Source organism: Neofelis nebulosa, chromosome 1 (assembly GCF_028018385.1).
Source record: "Neofelis nebulosa isolate mNeoNeb1 chromosome 1, mNeoNeb1.pri, whole genome shotgun sequence".
Classification (NCBI taxonomy): domain Eukaryota; kingdom Metazoa; phylum Chordata; class Mammalia; order Carnivora; family Felidae; genus Neofelis; species Neofelis nebulosa.
The window spans coordinates 102,471,757-102,491,749 of NC_080782.1; the positions used below are offsets into that span (position 1 = coordinate 102,471,757).

Sequence of the window (19,993 nt, forward strand, 5' to 3'; positions counted from 1 at the left end):
TACTAACTTCTTTGTCCATTATTTCCAACCATAATATTATTATCTTCATCTCAAAAGTTCAGAGCAGGATCTAATTCAGGATGTAAACAGATAAGTCTTTTGGAGCCTACTTTCTGATACCAGGAAGCTGTGTAAAATTTCACTTCTCTTATTTGAATTTTTTTTTTTTTTTCAACATTTTTTATTTATTTTTGGGACAGAGAGAGACAGAGCATGAACGGGGGAGGGGCAGAGAGAGAGGGAGACACAGAATCGGAAACAGGCTCCAGGCTCCGAGCCATCAGCCCAGAGCCTGACGCGGGGCTCGAACTCACGGACCGCGAGATCGTGACCTGGCTGAAGTCGGACGCTTAACCGACTGCGCCACCCAGGCGCCCCTCACTTCTCTTATTTGGAGGCATGAAGGAAGAGAGAAGATAGCCTTTAAAGTTCTAACTTTTTTTTACATCAGCCCTCACTCTTCAAAGGTAAAAATAATATACCACAATCTTAAGGAAATTATATACCAACTTAAAGAAGTATCCTGGAAAACTAACAAAAGCAGTACTTAATCATAAAGGAATAAAATGAAAAAAGAAACTGTTGACTCATAAAGTATTTTAAGTAATGACAAAAACAAATTTAAAGAAAAATAAGGGTATTATATAAAAATATGTAGAAGCAATTTTAGAATGTAATTGTACTAGGAACACCTTATTGTTTTTAATTTTTTTTAAATGTTTATTCATTTTTGAGAGACAGACAGAGAGGCAGAGCATGAATGGAGCAAGGGCAGAGACAGAGACACACACACACACAGAATCTGAAGCAGGCTCCAGGCTCTGAGCTGTCAGCAAAGAGCCCAAAGCGGGGCTTGAACCCAGAAGCTGTGAGATCATGACCTGAACCGGAAGTCAACACCTAACAACTGAGCCACCCAGGATCCCCTTTACTTTTTTTTTTTTTTTTTAAATTTTTTTTTTCAACATTTTTAAATTTATTTTTGGGACAGAGAGAGACAGAGCATGAACGGGGGAGGGGCAGAGAGAGAGGGAGACACAGAATCGGAAACAGGCTCCAGGCTCCGAGCCATCAGCCCAGAGCCTGACGCGGGGCTCGAACTCACGGACCGCGAGATCGTGACCTGGCTGAAGTCGGACGCTTAACCGACTGCGCCACCCAGGCGCCCCTACTTTTTTTTTTTAAAGCAAGAAAGAGTACTCATAGGAAACAACTATATAGCAGTATGTAGTTAAGTCAAAACAACTTTCTAAATAGTATGTATATGTATATATATATATATATATATATATATATATATATATATATATACATACTTAGAAATGCTGTAAATTCTAGGGTAGAATTATAAAAACTGAGTATCCTAGTAGTAATGAACTTGACAAGTTTCATAAAGTCATTATTAAAAAGGGAAGTTGGAACATTTATTCTTAAATGAGGAAATTATGCTTTAAAAAAAACAGCTACATTTCTTCTCACAAATAAAAGATTGGCTTTAACACATTACCTACTGATAATAAAACAAATCCTACATTGTATTGATTTCCTTAGCATTAGAAATAAATTTACTGATATACTACAAGAAATATTTAAGTGCCTATAATTTTTATAGTAATATCCTAAGACGCAAATATACACATATGAATTAAGTCATATTTAGTCATAGTCCACAAATGAGTGCCTTCTAAATAGTGTTTTATAAAAAATTAAGAGCTTTTAAGTGAAAATCAGAAGCATACTATGTCATAATAGCCATAAGTATTTGTTTTCAAATTTATTAAAGGAAAATGGTTCAAAGATTTAGGTTTTTAAAAATCTATATTCATGTTAATAAAAAGCTTCTTATTACAGGTCAAAATTAATGATTTACTTAAACTTGGATTTGAACATATATAAATCAGACACCCACTAACACATTTAGTACCACAAGCAAAGATACCACCTCTGAGCAAAACAATGAGAAAAAGGCACCCCTTCTCTGTGGGTCCATGCCACAAGACAAGTGAAGCACAGACCACCAACTCACAACCCTTGGACACAACTGTATGCTAACATATGTTAATCAAAAAGAAATCTTTTAATTTAATCTAAATCATTACCTTATATGAAGCCTTTTTTGGTTTATATCAAAAGATTCAGACAATCATTTCTTTAAGCATAATCTCTAGTTACCATATATTTTTCAAGTGGTCAGTATACACTAGGTACTATGTTAAACCCACTGGGTTTCATAAAAAAAAAAAAAAAAAAAAAGGAAAGAGCAGTATTTAGCCTAGGAGTACCTTAACCCTCTGGAAAATTTCAACTAACTGAGATAGTACACTTTTGCATTAATGATATGGAATCCATACCAATTTATTGACCTGTATGTTATAGTACGTACTGTAAGGAAATATTCCTATAGCTCACATTTTAAAAAATTAATTATCTTAGGGGCACCTGGGTGGCTCAGTTGGTTGAGCGTCCAACTTTGGCTCAGGTCATGATCTCATGGGCTGTGAGTTCGAGCCCTGCGTTGGCTCTGTGCTGACAGCTCAGAGCCTGAAGCCTGCTTCTGATTCTGTCTCCCCACTCTCTACCCCTCCACCACTCATGCTCTGTCTCTCTCAAAATCTAAATAAACATAAAAAAAATAAAAATAAATAAAAAATAATTCTTTTAGTTTGAACTACAGTTGGCTTGGGGTACCTGGGTAGCTTAGTGGTTAAGCATCTGCCTCTGGATTTCGGCTCAGGTCATGATCTTATAGTCCTGAGATCAAGCCCCATGTCCAGCTCTATGCTAACAGTGCAGAACCTGCTTAGGATTCTCCCTCCCTCCCTCCCTCCCTCCCTCTCTCTCTCTCTCTGCTCCACCCCTCCTCACTCCCTCACTCAAAATAAACAAACTTAAAAAAAACAAAATGAAATGAAATATAATTGGCTTTATACTGTCTTTGTTCCTATCTTTTTTATTTTTTGGAAAAAAAATTAATTATTACATAGACAAAGGGAGCCCCCTGCCCTTACCAAGCCCATTCCCCACTTGCTCTGCAAAGGTAACTCTCAATATGTGGCACAGTGTTTACCGTCCCTATGTATGTCCCTAATATAGTTAATTATACTTCAAGGCTTGCTTCTTTTTTGTTTCAGGTTTGTTTTTTTTGTTTTTTGTTTTGGTTTTTGGGGTTTTTTTTTTGCAGAAAATTAAAGACTATGTAAAAGGCATCAAAATATACATATTCTTCTGGAACTTTGCTTTTCTTGCTCAATATTATACTTTTTAGATTCACCCAAGTCAATGTTAATTCATGTCATTCTAGCTCACTTTTTTTTTCTTTTTGGCTTTTATGATAAACATTTTAGAGCACACAAAAGAAGTGTAATGTACTCCATTAACCTATCACATAACTTCAAGATTCCATCCATTCTTCCCCCTCCAACATTTTTTTTTTGCTAGAATATTTTAAATCCCAGATCTACTATTTTACCCTATATAATTTACTTGAACTGAATAGTCCCATTATATAAAAAAGTCTACTGTTGCTAAACACTAACAGTGTTTTACATAATAATAATTTTTTTCAATTTGAAAATCAAACTATTATTAGAAGTCTAATTCATTTATACATATTATGGTTTAGATATATTTGACCTTCTTCCAACTTACGTTGATCTTTCTGCCTACCATTCTTTTTTTCCCCATATCCTCCTTCCTTTCCTTATCAATAAATTTTAATATCTTTTCTTTTTGTCATTTTTAAAAGATTTAAAATATACTTCAGTCCTTTTAGAAGTTATGTTTAATGTACACAGTCAATTACTACTAACTCTAATAGCCATTAACTTATAAAATACATCATCCTCTTGTGTACCATTAAAATAGAAAAATGCTATCAACTAAAGCATAAAATAATGCTTTCTTATCACTTAAAATTCTAATTTTATGTTTCCAGACAGAGTGCACCCGAGCAAGTAGGGGAGAAACAGACGGAGAGAGAGAAAGAATCCCAAGCAGGCTCCACATGCAGCACAGAGCCTGATGGGGTGCTCAATCCCACAAATGTGATATCATGACCTGAGCCAAAATCAAGAGCTGGACGCTCAACTGACTGAGCCAACCAGGCACCCCTAATTTTATGCTTTTAAAAGAGCTCTTTTAGACTTACTTAGGGGTACATTTTTATTCTATTACCACTCCTATGTGATACAGAATAAAAAGGAAGGCAAAATGAATTAATTCTCTCGACATACTCCTAAATCTTCCTCATATTCAGATTTTGACCCTTCTCACTTGCTTTCCACTTGGGAGATTGCTGAGGTCTGTTTTTTCCCCATACAACATTATCCTCAATATCATCAAGACATTATTGATATAGCACTTCTTAAAAATGCTCCATTATTATCTCCCAGTTTTTTCTAAACACTGGTGCTCACATTTTCTTAATCTTACCAGGTCTCAACAAATGATTTTCAGTCAATACCAGAACAATTCCTTCCTCAAATGGTCTTAAGATATTCATCATCTTAAATTGTACTTAAGTTGTACATCAAAATATTGCAGTTGTCCAATCATGTCACCAGGTACTATAACCAAGTTCACATAGGCAATAAAACTACACACAAAAGCCACCTCACCAACAGCAATTATATGATATCATCAATTGAAGATGTATTCTGACTTCAAAGATGTGAGAAAACAAGAAATACCTGGTAGCTTTTTTTCTAGTGCCTAGGTCTGCACAGACCTTTATGTAACTTGCTTAATACCAAGAATGTACTTTCAATCTGGGGACTCTTTTTTTTTTCTTTATATTTATACAGGCACATTTATTTTTTGTAAGTTTTTAATTCCAATTAACATGCAGTATTATATTAATCTGGGACTGCTGAATTTCTTCAGGTCTGAAAAACTCTGAGCTATTAACTCTTCAAATATTACTAGACCACCATTCTTTCCATTTTTCTTCTGGAATTCACATTAGATGAATGTTGGTAACCTTTACTTCTCTGTATTATGGTCAGTTCCCTCAGTACCATCTTCCAAATTCAGTCTCTGACTATATCAAGTTTAAAATCTGTCTTCTCTAGTACTTTTTTTCAATAACCATATTCATTTTCAAGTTTTGTAATTAGCTGTTTTCCTATCTAGTAAATCTTATTCCATTATGACTCTATATTTCTTAATCTTATTTAATATTTTATATTCACTTTTCTCACTGAGCATCCTCAACCACATAACGTTTTTGTTCTTTTGTTTTATAAATTTAAATTATATCTGCAGAGAATTCTTTTTTCTAATTGTTAAATTTATTGCTGTCTTAGGGTCACATTTCTTAGACGGGCTTTAGAATTTTGGTTATTCGTTCATTTCCTCTTCTCTTTTTCTCCCTCCCTCCACAAGTGCTGTGTGACAGTTCCAGAGAATACAATGCATATGTTACCACCTAGAATTGTGTTATGTTCTAACCTTTGTGCCCACCCATCCCCACCAGCAGTTTTCAGATTACCTCATGCCAGCCCTCCAAGGGCCCAATTTAGTCTTATCAAGTCTTACTTCCTTGGAAGAATATTGGGGATATGGCTAAATAGTCATTAAATGGTTCCTTAGCTTGATTCGCAATCAAAATTGTGTCCATAAGTTCCCATCTTCCAATAAAGCTTTAGCCCTAGCCAGCAGCCCAAGAGTCTTCTTTTTTCCTACCTATATAGCTTCACCCAGTGAGTGGGCTCCTTGTGCTTTACTGCAAATGGGGAACACACAGTCCCCTTTAGCACACAAGAGCTTGAAGCGCAACAAACCTGCAAAATCAATCTCTACAGGCCATTTTGGGTATCTGACCCATTTCTGGTTCATAGAGATATTCTTCTTCTTTTTTGGACCCTGTTATTTTGTTTTCCCTTCTTGTGTTTTATTCGTAATTGCTGTTGTCTGGAATGGTCTTTTAAACTAGTAACTTACTCTTATTCTTATCGCCCTCCCAATGTTTATTTATTATACATACATTAAAGGAAATCAGTTATGCCAAATTCCATCAACTATTTTGATTTTTCCATATTCTCTTCTAGTTTCTGCCCATGTATGTACACTTTTATAATTATTATAATTGCTATAATATAGTTACAATTTGGTTTTCTTTTTTTACTGGATATTTCAAATACTTTAAAAAGCTTTCAAAATTATCACTCCCTATGGCTCATTCCTAAATGAGATACAACACATCAAACAAGTGAATGGTTAAACTGTTTTGAAAGGGGGAAAAATCTACTTTCAATTAAAATGCGAGTGGGGGAAAGGGTTGTGGTTTACCGCACTACCTCATAAATGTCTTCAAAGTCAGCAATAAATCACCCACAACACATATTTTAAAGCTTATCTTCAAGTATCTATGCCTTTCTAAATATACCACTCTTGCCTCAAAAAAAATTTTACCTCACTGTTAAACCTGACATCAAGCAGTATCTTATCAATTATCTTATAAAAATATCTTACAAATGTCAATGACATAGATATCATTCCTTTTTAAGTATTTGCTAATCTATTTACTATACACAACATATTCTGCAAACCCAGTTCTATTTCACTTAGGTAAATCACTAACACTCAGTGTCACAGTGTCTTCATCTTTAATATGAGGTCATTCTTAAGTGTCTGAAGATCAAATGCAGTCTTATGTTTGAAAGTGCTTTGAAACCACAGAGATATTTTTTTATTACAATTACCTTTTCTATTTCTCTTTGTGTAGCTCCTTCCTTTTTCAAACGTTCTTGTTCTACACACTTGGCATTGTAATTTTCCTTGGATTTCTGAAGGGCCTGAGTTATGCTCTGAATGGCTTGAACAGCTTCCAGAGTTCCTGCAACCTCTTCTTTAGTCTGTATGGTATGAAATGATTCATCAAAATGATCAAACTGTAAAGCACTCAATATCTGATCCATCAATCCTTTAGCAGGAAAAAAGTGATACCTTTTTATGAGATTTTACTTGTTCTTCTCCATACTTCTGAACTTCCTTTATTAATTCTTGTAATTTTCTAACAAGATCCAAGTGACAGTTTGCTAATTTCTCTGTAGATGTTTTGAACACATCCCACACTGGTGCAAATGTTCTAAGGGAAAGAAAGTACAGGAATTATTTAATAAAAGAAAAAAAAAGTTTAAGGCTCCAAAACAGAACCAACAGAAACAATAATATTATGTTCAGCAATTTTAATTACGCAAAATAGGAAATTAAAATAAATCATAAATGAAATGATTGGCAGACTGATGCTGATTTTTTAATCCGTGGTTAATTAAAATATTTTTGGACCTCAGTCGGGTACACAGAAATCAGTTAAATATTTATCAGAAGTCTGGCCATGGCTCTCTGTTAACCATATCATACTATTTCTGAGTTGATTTGGTTAGACTTGTCTATTATAAAATTAACTTGTTTCCAAATTTTAATTTTTGACTACTTAGTGTTCATCTAAAATGTCTCATCAAAAATAAAAGTTCCTCTGGGACACCTAGGTGGCTCAGTTGGTTAAGCATCCGACTTCAGCTCAGGTCATGATCTCACCTATTATGGATTCGGGCCCCATGTCAGGCTCTGTGCTGACAGCTCAGAGCCTGAAGCCTGCTTCGGATTCTGTGTCTCCCTCTCTCTCTGCCCCTTCCCCATTCGTGCTGTTTCTCTCTCACACACACAAATACACATTAATAAAAAAATTTTAATAAAAGTTCCTTTGATTTCAAACACGCAAAAGTCAAATTCACAGGATTTTTTAAGATTAGTCACCCTTAATAATCATTTGAAAATATTTTAGAACTGTTAACCTGAAATCTTATTTCAGATAATTTTATCTGCATACTTTAAAAAACACTAACACAGTCCCTTTCTAGTACAGGATACGTGATGCAAGACATACTTTCCTACCACTTTTTCTCAATACTGAGAATTTAGTATTTTCAGTACATTCAAGTATGTCCAAAAGTTACTACATTATTGCATCTTGGATAGTACAGTATTTAGGATGTCAATGGTTAGCTTAAACCAATTTAGTCAATAAGGAATGATCTACAGATAATTTTACCCTATGTTTTCTTCAAGTACTTCCTAAGATATTTTCAACAGCACCTGTTTTACTCTATGACAAAACTTCTAGAAAACAAATAGCAGCACACAGCAAGAGGGTAAAGAAATAAATTACTTATCCTATTATGTGTATTTCCTACCAATTATTACATTTCAAATTATTACATTTCCTACCCAGTAGGAATGCTAACACATAATGATCATTTTAAGCAATAATAAAGAAGTTCAAACAGGAAAATTAACATGCTTAGAATAAGGCTGCTCCGATTAGATTTCAACTTAAACTTTAAAATCTAATCAGCTGGCAAGGAGTTAAAAGGAGGAGTTTGAGAATAAAAATAGACAACTGAAAATTATCCACTCACTACAGCACCAAAATACATATATATCACTTCATGTAAACCTGATACATGGTAGTCCGGACTGGACAAAGCAGAAAGATGGGAGTGTACCTTTACCAAAGGATTCTTTACACTGTAAAGGGGTTCAACATAAGATTTCTTTAAATACAGGTTTCCTTAAGGAATGTCAAATTTCTTTACATTTTAAAAGTTTGATATACAAACCTTTTTTTCTGGTCAAGTAATATATATTAATATATAGTAAGCAGTAAGAAAGAAAACTGACAAGTCCAAAGTATTTTTAAATGCAAAAAAAATAAAGAGAAAATTCAATTGCTTAAATATCCATCAGTAAAATATTAATATTTAAAATATTTATGATCTTAAGTAATGACACTAACACATAAAATATCATCTATTATTTATGAGAAGTACACATTCCAAAGACAGAAATGTTGTCAATATCTTATCCAGAAACACAGTTGAAGTTAATTCATGTTTTTTGTATCTCTCACCTGACAACTAAAAATAGGGTAGAATTTCCTATAATAAAACCACAACCAACTGTTTAAAGCCAGCTTCTGCTATTCCAGTTACTTTCTAGCCCTTCTACAATGGTAAATAAATAAATAATGTTTTAGAAGAAGCATGTCAACATAAAGGCTTTAGAAAAAGGAGGCTGCCAGAAAAGTGATGTATCAAGGGAGTTGGGGGGTGGGAGAAAGAATTGGAAGACAACTGGAGGAAAAACAACACTAGATGGTCATCAACTAACAGTCCCCACTCTCCTCTGGGTGAAAAAGGTAGCAGCTCCCCAGCCTTCCTAGCCATAGTGCAGGGCTACAGAAGGTCCTCTTAGCTGCAACTATCAACACTTAATATAATGGACAGTGTCACCATGATGAGGATGAACTGAGAGTACAACTCTCTACCTAGGCCACAATTTAGCAAGATTTTCATTTAAACTCATTCAACCACACAAAAGAATATTTTCATTCTTAACCAGTTTTTTGGTTCAGGGAACCGTTTGTGAATCTAATAGATGGTATAAACCCTCTTCATCAAGCACTGGGTGTTGTATGGAAACCAATTTGACAATAAATTTCATATAATGAAAAAAAAAACCCTCTTCATCAAAAATATGAACTAATACCTATTAAAATTTCAGGGGATTCACAGGTGAATTACTTGTTAAATTATCTTAAAGTATACCTTTCCCCAATTCTTAGATAATTTTTTTTTCAACGTTTTTTATTTATTTTTGGGACAGAGAGAGACAGAGCATGAACGGGGGAGGGGCAGAGAGAGAGGGAGACACAGAATCAGAAACAGGCTCCAGGCTCCGAGCCATCAGCCCAGAGCCCGACGCGGGGCTCGAACTCACGGACCACGAGATCGTGACCTGGCTGAAGTCGGACGCTTAACCGACGGCGCCACCCAGGCGCCCCTAATTCTTAGATAATTAAAAAAGATTAAATATTCCTCCCAGGGTTTTTGTGGTATAAATTATACAATATCTCCTCCCAGAACTACTAAAGCCATGTAGCGTATCTTATTTAAAATGAATTCTTTTATTATTATTTTTTTTTTATTTATTTTTGAGAGAGAGAGAGAGCACAAGCAGGGGAAGGGCAGAAAGAGAGAGAGACACAGAATTTGAAGCAGGACCCAGGCTGCGAGCTGTCAGCAAAGAGCCTGACACAGGGCTTGAACTCACGAAATGTGAGATCATGACCTGAGCCATAGTTGGGACTTAACTGATTGAGCCACCTATGCACCCCTAAAATGTATTCTTAATATTCATTTTTCAAAGAACATATTTTCTCACCACAAATTTTTAAGAGAAATATTTAATAGTCTATAAAATCATGAGACCTTTTAAATAAATTTTAATCATTTCAGTCAAGTTTAAGTAACTTTGTAAAGATCGCTATTCAACATAATTTAAGTGAACTTACAGAAAACTAGAATAACCATGCACAATAGATAACATTTATGATCTCAAAATTATACTACCAAATGACTAGGTAGTTAAATAAAGGGGAAAATGGGTTTCATTTACTTAGACTGCATTAACTGATTAGTTCAATTCTATTTTCTATTAAGTCAAGAATATATTCATATATAAAAACATTTTTCAGTACATTATATATTATTATATTTACCAACAATTAATCTTCAATAAGAACCTAACATTCTCAAGAACTGTGCCTAAATCAACATTGAAAACGTTTTTCAAAGACATTAACTCACCCAAGCTGTGAATAGTTGCTTGCGGATTTTGCTAGTTTTGTCATTGACCTGGAGTATGCTTCTTCTATTGTAGCTCTGTTAAATCAAATTTCCGTATGATAAGAGCTCTCAAACACAGAAAAATTATCAAAATACAATTAAAACTGTATAAACAAAAAACTCAAATATATATTAAAAATAAGTAGGTACTGGAGCACCTGGGTGGCTCAGTCGGCAGAATATTCTATTCCTGATCTTGGGGTTGTGAGTTCAAGCCCCATGTTGGGCACAGAGCTTACTTAAAAATAAACAAATACGTGGTCATAAATTTCAGGCCTATCCTTAAATGCCCTTTGAGCACATATATTTAAAGAACTGGTCTGGTATAGAACTAAAAAAATTTGTATCCCAAAAATTAAATGAAATCATTACTCTTTTTATTTTAACGTATCAGTGGTTATTTGAACGACAAGTACAACAGCACTGCTTCTTGACTGTCTCTCTTTATTTCTCTGTAAACTAATTCAGTGTGAAAGTCATTTGCACTTAATACTTCTCTAGTATAGTTAATATAGATTTATTATTCTTTAATACTGTGATTTCACTATTATGCACATTTAATAGAACAAAAGATTGATGATTGTCATTTGGACAAGCCAAACATAAGTTATCAAGGCTTAATCTATTTTGTGATTAGATCTAAAACACTAATAAATAAGTATTTCACGCTAAAAAACTGTGTTTTATGGGGCACCTGGGTGGCTCAGACAGTTAAGCGTCTGACTTCGGCTCAGGTCATGATCTCCAGTTCATGAGTTCAAGCCCCATGTCAGGCTCTGTGCTGACAGCTGGATCCTGTGGCCTGCTTCAGATTTTGTGTCTCCCCCTCTCTCTGCCCCTCTCACGCTCTGTCTCTGCCTCTCAATAATAAATAAACGTTAAAAAAAATTGTTTTGAAAACTGTGTTTTATATAACCACTAATTTAGCATATAGGATTTTAGGCTTTAAAAAAAATCAACCAAACCATTAAATATGGAAGAAAACAATTTTTCCCTTAAACACATAATCTCAAATACAAAATATGAGACTTTACTGGCCTTCTTAACACTAGAAAAGTTAAGTTTTGTCTTATCTCTCCCACAATTACCCTGTCCCTTCTCTATCTGTGCAACCTGTAACAGTGAAATAATCTACAAAACACCAAAGACCTTCCATCTACTTTGACAGGTTCAACTAACTTTTTTTTTTAATGTTTATTTACTTTGAGAGAGAGAGTGAAAGCAGGGAAGGGACAGAGAGAGGAGAGAGAATCTCAAGCAAGTTCTGCCCCATCAGTGCAGAGCTTGACATGCAGCTTGAACTCACAAACTGTGAGATCTTGACCTGAGCTGAAACTAAAAGTCAGTCACTTAACCGAATGAGCTGCCCAGGTGCCCTGAAACTTTCTGCTTTTAATGTCCAAATCCAGATCTCCACACTGTTCTTACATCAAACCATCAATTTAATATCTAAATGTCTCAAGCATAACCCTACTTAGGTACCTTAATCCCCTCAAACTCAGAATATTCAAACTAAGCTTATCTTCAAACTCTTCCCCAGCGCCCTGCTCACAAAAACCAGCTAACAAAAAGGAACTATTATTAGTAATTGCCTCTCACTGATGGGACTGTGACTTTTTTTTTTCTCCTTTAAACTTCTGTGTGTCTTTTTAATATACTATATCACAGGGGCGGTACTCTGATCATCTAAAAAGAGTTAATACAGAAAAAAAAATATTACTATCTCAATGGATAAGTTCAACAGCACAAAAAAGTGATTCAATCTCCAGCAATAGTAAACTGGTACAAAAAAACATCCTGATGAGGAAAGCCAGAAAAATATGGAGAAAGGGGGCTAAAAGGCAACAGAAGCTAAAGAGGCAGTTAAGACTGAGTAAGCCAATAGGGCCCCTGGGTGGCTCAGTCAGTTAAGTGTCCAACTTTGGCTCGGGTCATGATCTCATGGTTTGTCGAGTTCGAGCCCCCTGCGTCGGGCTCTGTGCTGACAGCTCAGAGCCTGAAGCCTGCTTCAGATTCTGTGTCCCCCTCTCTCTCTGCCCCTCCCTGCACACACTTTCTCTCTCTCTCCCTAAAATAAATAATTTAAAAAAAAAAAAAAAAAGAGCAATGAGTAAGCCAAGATTTAAGAGAAGGCTATCCAGAAAAGTAAGTCAGATATGTCGGTCAGCTTTTCCCTGGGGGGCATCTAGAAGCAGCAGCTGAGACTGAGAAGTGGAGCAGAGTTGAAAAACTCTCACAGAGCAAGGGAGACAAAACTAGATTGAGACTCGCCAAAGATGTTAAGCATGGGAAATCCCATACCCTTTGAGACTCAAAGAGTAAGGATGAATGTTTAGTAGGCAAGTTCTCAAAGGGACTGCAAACCATACCTTTTCAAACCTTGATATTGGATCCTGTATGGATGTCTTAACATACATTCATAAAACCATCAGGCAAATATGACAAATGAACGAAAACCAGGAGGAACAAATGAGCAATGTTTCAAATGCTGAGATTACAAAGCTTGGACTTTATGAGTTTATGTATTATGTTCAAGGAGACAGTACATTAAATCAAAAATTTCAATAGGGAAATGGAAATCATTTTTAAAAAGTAAAGGAAATCATAGCAAATTTGAAAAAAGATACAAATTCTGTATCTGAAAAATGTAATATCAAAAATTAGTATCTCAATGGATGGGGTTAAATAGCAGATTCAATACACTATAATGAGTATAAATAAACCAGAAGAGGGATGAGAAGACTCTATCTTGGTATAAAGCTCAGAGAGACAAAAGAATGGAAAACAGAAGAGAAATGGAAGAATGGAAAACAGAAGGACAAAGGACAAAGTAAAAAACTCTAACATATGTGTAAAGGGGGAAAAATGGGTCAGAAGAAATTATTTTCAGAGATAATAATGGACAATTTTCCAAAACTGACAAAAGGTTTCAAACCACAGATCCAAGTAGCCCAACAAACCCTAAGAGGATAAATAAAAAGATATGTACATCTCATCACATAGTAAAACTACATCTACACCTAGTCATAGTAAAACTGCTGAAAATTAAAGACTAAAAGATTTTAAAAGCAGCTAAACACTTCCAATCACTGAATGTTACCTCTAAAGAAGCAATAATTACTGATAGCTGACATCTCAACAGTAGATACTAGAATGATCTTCAATTTTTTTTAAAATCCAGTGAAACACAAAACTGAAACTCCTAGGAAAAGCATAAGAAAACCTAAGAAGACCTTGGGTATGATGTCTTAGGTGCTGTCTTTTTAGATAAACAAAGATAAAATCTATGACAGAAATCAATGATAAGGTGGACTTCATTAAAATTAAAAACTTTTGCTCTGTGAAAGACAATGTCAAGAGAAAGAAGTCATAGGCTGGGAGAAACTATTGGCAAAAGACACCATGTGAAAAAGGACTGTTATCTCAAATACACAAAGAACTCTTAGAATAACATGACTAAAAAATGGGCCACAGACCTTAACAGACATCTCCCTAAAAAAAGATATACAGTTGGCAAATAAGCATATGAAAATATGCTAGAGATCATGTCATCAGGAAAATATAAATTAAAACAAGATATGACTACATACCTATTAGAAGGACTGAAGTCTGAACCACTGAGAAAACCAAATACTGGCAAGGATGTGGAGCAAAGGAATTCTCATTCATTGCTGACAGAAATGCAAAATGATACAGCCACTTTGGAAGACAGTTTGAGGGTTACTTATGAAACTTAACATACTCTTACTATATAATCCAGCAATGGAGTTCCTTAGTATCCACCGAAAGGAGTTGGAAACTTAAGTTTACACAAAAAACCCACACACAGATGCTTACAGCAGCTTTATTCATTACTGCCAAAACTTGGAAGCAAACAAGATATCCTTTAGTGGGTAAATGGATAAACTATGATACATCCAAACAATGGAATATTATGCAGTACTAAAGAGAAATGAGCTACTAAGCCATGAAAAGACAGAGGCACTTTAAATGCATATTCCTAAGTGAAAGAAGCCAATCTGAAAAGTCTATTACACACTGTCTGATTTCAACTATATAACATCTGGAAAAGGCCAAACTATGAAAACAATACAAAAGAATGCAAAGAATTCTTAGGACAGTCATAAATTCACAAATTCTACATAATACTGTAATGATGGATCTATGCCATTATCATGTGTCCAACCCATATAATGTACAATACCAAGAGTGAACCCCAAGGTAAAACAATGGACTTTGGGTGATTATGATGTGTCAATGCAGGTTCATCCTTGGTAAAAAATGTACCATTCTAGGGGATGGTGGGGAAATGGAGAAAACAGGTGAAGGGGAGTAAGAGGTACAAACTTCCAGTTATAAAATAAAAAGGTTATGGGTATGAGAAGTACAGCATAGGGAACAAGAGTCAACAATACTGGAAAAACTCTGTATGGTGATAGACTGTAACCACGCTTATAGTGGTGAGCTTTTTGTAGTGTATGTAATTGTCAATTCACTATATTGTATGCCTGAAAGTAATATAAATCGTATGTCAACTATATTTCAATTAAAAATTTTAGAAGCCTTTTAAGGGGCATCTGTGTGGCTCAGTCAGTTAAGCGCTCAACTCTTCATTTCAGCTCAGGTCATGATCTCACGGTTCATGGGTTCAAGCCCTGCAATGAGCTCTGTGATGACAATGCAGAGCCTGTTTGGGACTCTCTCTCTCTGTTCCTCCCCTGCTCACTCTCTCTCTCAAAAATAAATAATTTTTTTTTTTTAATCTTTTAAATAGACCATTCTGGTAAATGATGTTGATGACAGGGGAGGCTATTTATGCATAAGTTAGGGCAGGGAACAAATGGGAAATCTCCGTATTTTCCTCTCAATTTTGTTGTAATCCTAAAGCTGCTCTAAGAAAAAAAAAACCTTACCAAAAAAAACCCTGCCAACTAGAATCCAATATCTAGCAAAAACATGACTGGAAATAAAAAACATTAATGAAATCATGGATCTAGGTGACAATCAATATTTATTAACATAATAAAACAGATATAACCAGATAATTATATGACTCCAGTGAAGTACACAACTCCACCTATGAAGTATTCTTGTCAAAATACTGAACTCAGTCTGATCAAGCTGCTAGGTTTAAATGACAATTTATAGGAAATGAGCAAAGAAAAATACTGAATAAAACTATGGATATGCAATTAGCATATTCCAGGATAGTGGACACTCTATAGAACAAAAAAATAAATCTGGTTTCTAAAATGAAATTAAAAATTATGAAGGTGGTGGAGAGATAGACCTACAGATTAGCATTTGAAAAATCTCAAAAATCCTATCAACCAAACAAAATGTGTAAATCTTCATGGGATCCTAACTGGAGGAAATCAACCGCATGTACTGTGCATATAAGACAACTGAGGAAAACAAAGCACTGACTGGATATTTGCTGATATTAAGAAGTTAATATATAATTTTAGATAACATATTGTGGTTATATTTTTTAAAAAGCTCTTTTTATTTTTTCTAAATACTAATGGATGAAATGTAATGTTTCTGAATCTGAGATTTACTTCATATTTCTACGGATTTTTTCTAAAGATACATATGAAATACTAATGGATGTAATGTAAGGTTTCTGAATCTGAGATTTGCTTCACAACAACTCAGTGGTATAAAACAGATGAAACAAGACTGGTTGTGTTTTGCTAAGTATTCATGCTCAGTGATTCCAACATGGAAGTTCATTACATTAAGTTCATGACTTCTGAGTAAAGTTTTATATGTGTTTGAAGTTGTCGATAATAAAAAGTTTTTAAAATGAAGATAAAGATATGATCAGGCTAATAAAAACTGAGAATTCATTAACAGAAAATACTCATTAAAAGAAATATTTAAGGGGCGCCTGGGTGGCTCAGTCGGTTGAGCGTCCGACTTCGGCTCAGGTCATGACCTCACAGTTCGTGGGTTCGAGCCCTGCATCAGTCTCTGTGCTGACCGCTTGCTCAGAGCCTGCAGTCAGCTTCAGATTCTGTGTCTCCTTCTCTCTTTGCCCCTGGCCCACTCACGCTTTGTCTCACTGTTTCTCAAAAATAAATAAATGTAAAAAAAATTTTTTAAAGAAATATTTAAAATGTTTAAAAAAAAATTTTTTTTTTTTTTTACTATTTTTTATTTTTGAGACAGAGACAGAGCATGAACAGGGGAGGGGCAGAGAGAGAGAGGAGACACAGAATCTGAAACAGGCTCCAGGTTCCGAGCTGTCAGCACAGAGCCCGACATGGGGCTCGAACCCATGAACTGTGAGATCATGACCTGAGCTGAAGTCGGACGCCCAACTGACGGAGCCACCCAGGCGCCCCTAAGATGTTTTTAAAACAGAAGTGAAGGGGCGGCTGGGTGGCTCCGTCGGATGGGCGGCCGACTTCGGCTCAGGTCATCATCTCGCGGTTCGTGAGTTCGAGCCCCGCGTCGGTCTCTGTGCTGACAGCTCAGAGCCTGGAGCCTGTTTCAGATTCTGTGTCTCCCTCTCTCTGACCCTCCCCCATTCATGCTCTGTCTCTCCCTGTCTCAAAAATAAATAAAACGTTAAAAAAAAAATTTAAACAGAAGTGAAAAAAGAGAAAAAGACAAATTATCAGAGAAAAAGTAAATAATTGTAATAAATCTAAATAATGACCATCCAAAATACTAAGAATATAGAAGAATAAAATATGTAACAATCTGATTTGAATAAATCAGCTGGATTAGATATTAGAAAATATTTTCTAAGTTACAGCTAATTTTATTAGATGACTAATAATATCATTCTTCTTTAAGTCCTTAGGTATCAGAGATACATATAAAAAAAGTATCCATGAACATAACAATTTGATGCTAGGGAAATGCTTTAAGCAAGACTAGCAAAATAGCAAAAATTGCTGACACTATATTAGAGTTCATTATTTAGTGGTTTATATATTTAATGCATTTTGTACTAAGTTTGGATTTTTCCATAATAAAAAGTTAAAGAAATGTATTTCCACAATAAAAAAAAAGTTTTTAATGGAAAATTTTCAATGTTCATAGGACAAAGTTAAACACATACACACAAATGTCCTATGAGGCATTAAGTCAGGACGTGATAGTATTCTAAGGTTCCGACATTTTCAGAAAGAGGGTAAAAGGATCAATTATTATTGTAAGTTAACAGCTCAATTAAGTATATTATAATCTCTAGGATAACTAATAAAAGAACAGTAGAAGAGGGTTTTTACTTCTAAGCTAATAAAAAAAAAAAAACAAGAATTAAAAAAAAAAACAAAAAACAGGCCAAAAGGCAAGAAAGAGGAGGAAAAAATACCAAACAAGTAAGACAAATAGCAAATACTAAAATAACACAGAGTTTGGCAATCTACAAGACCATCAACCAACTATGGCCCATTTTTGTCCCCATAAAGTTTATTAGCACAGCCAAGAACATTTATTTACATGTTGGCTATGACTACTTTTGTACTAAAATGGCAGAGCCGAATACCTGCAACAGAGATCAGATGACACACAAAGCCTGAAATAGTGACTTTCTGGACCTCTACATAGAAAGTATGACAACTTCTGGGACAACAGATTTGAACCCAACTATATCTGCAATTCTACTGTACGTTACAGACCAAATGCTCCAATTAAAATAAAGACTGTCAAAGTGCCTTTAAAAATAAGAAACACAACTACACCACAAGAAAACAGCAAAGAAAAGACATATATCATGCAAACACTCACCAAAAGCAAGCCGATGACCCTACAAAAACACAGTAAACTTCAAGGCAATAAACAATGTCACAGATATAAAGGACACTTCATAATGATAAAAAGCGCAGTTCATCCTGAAGATGTAATAGTTTTAAATTTGTACCAACCCAGAAGATCTAAAGAAATTTTTTCAAAGAAGACATACAGATGACCCACAGACACATGAAAAGATGCTCAATACTACAAATCATGAGAGAAATGCAAATCAAAATCACAGTAAGACACTACCTCAAATCAGTCAGAATAGGTAATATCAAAAACAGAAAATAAAAAAAACAAGAAACACGTGTTAGCGAAGATGTGGAGAAAAAGAAACACTAATGCACTGTTGGTAGGAATGTAAATTCATGCAGTCCCTGTGGAAAATATTATAGAGGTTCCTCAAAAAATAAAATACCATACAACTCAGTAATTCTACTACTGGGTATCTACCCAAAGAAAATGAAAACACTAACTTGAAACACTAACTTGAAAAGATATATGTACCCTTATGTTTACTGCAGCATTATTTACAATAGCCAATATATGGAAGCAACCTAAATGTCCACTGATAGATAAAATGGATAAAGAAAATGTGGGAAGGAAGGAAGGAAGGAAGGAAGGAAGGAAGGAAGGAAGGAAGGAAAAGATAATTACTCAGAATGAGTAATCTTGCCATCTGCAACAACATGCATGGACCTAGAGGGTATTACATTAAGTGAAGTAGGTCAGACAAATACCATATGGTTTCACTTATATGTAGAATCTAAAGAACAAAACAAAGGAACAAGCAAACAAAAACAAAAACGGACCTATAAATACAAAGAACAAACTGATAGCTGCTGGAGGGAAGGGATGGGGAGGAATATGGGTGAAGGGGAGCAGGAGGTACAGGCTTCCAGTTATGGAATGAATAAGTCATGGGGATGAAAGGTACAGCATAGGAAATATAATCAATAGTACAGTAATAGCACTGTATAATGATAGATGGTAGCTAAACTTGTAGGCATAGCATAAAGTATACAGTTGTGAAATACCTATGCTATACACCTGAGGCTAATGTTAACATTGTGTGTCAACTATACTTTAATAAAAAAAAAAGAATTTGGAGGCGCCTGGGTGGCTCTGTCAGTTAAGCATCTGACTTTGGTTCTGGTCATGATTTCAAGGTTCCGTGAGTTCAAGCTCCACATCGGCCCTCTGCTGTCAGTGCAGAGCCCACTTTGGATCCTATCTTCCTCTCTCTGCTCCTCCCCAGCTCACATGAACATGCTATCTCCCAAAAATAAACATTAAAAAAAAAAAATTTAAAAAAAAAAAAAAAGAATGGGGCGCCTGGGTGGCTCAGTAGGTTAAGCGTCCAACTTCAGCTCAGGTCATGATCTCAGTCCATTGAGTTCAAGCCCCACATCAGGCTCTGTGCTGACAGCTCAGAGCCTGGAGCCTGCTTCAGATTCTGTTGACTCCTTCTCTCTCTCTGCCTCTCCACCTCTCACACTCTGTCTCGCTCTCTCAAAAATAAACATTTAAAAAAATAAAAGATAAAAAAA

At 35.1% G+C, this 19,993-nt stretch overlaps 1 protein-coding gene across 1 annotated transcript in view; it reads right to left on the minus strand.

Moving 5' to 3' along the window:
- FCHO2 (FCH and mu domain containing endocytic adaptor 2) overlaps positions 1 to 19,993 on the minus strand; it is a 124,237-nt gene that overhangs the window by 79,071 nt on the left and 25,173 nt on the right. Inside the window, 3 exon segments of the mRNA XM_058729913.1 lie at positions 6,702 to 6,854; positions 6,946 to 7,087; positions 10,650 to 10,724. Of these exon segments, the coding sequence (XP_058585896.1) occupies positions 6,702 to 6,854; positions 6,946 to 7,087; positions 10,650 to 10,724 (370 nt within the window).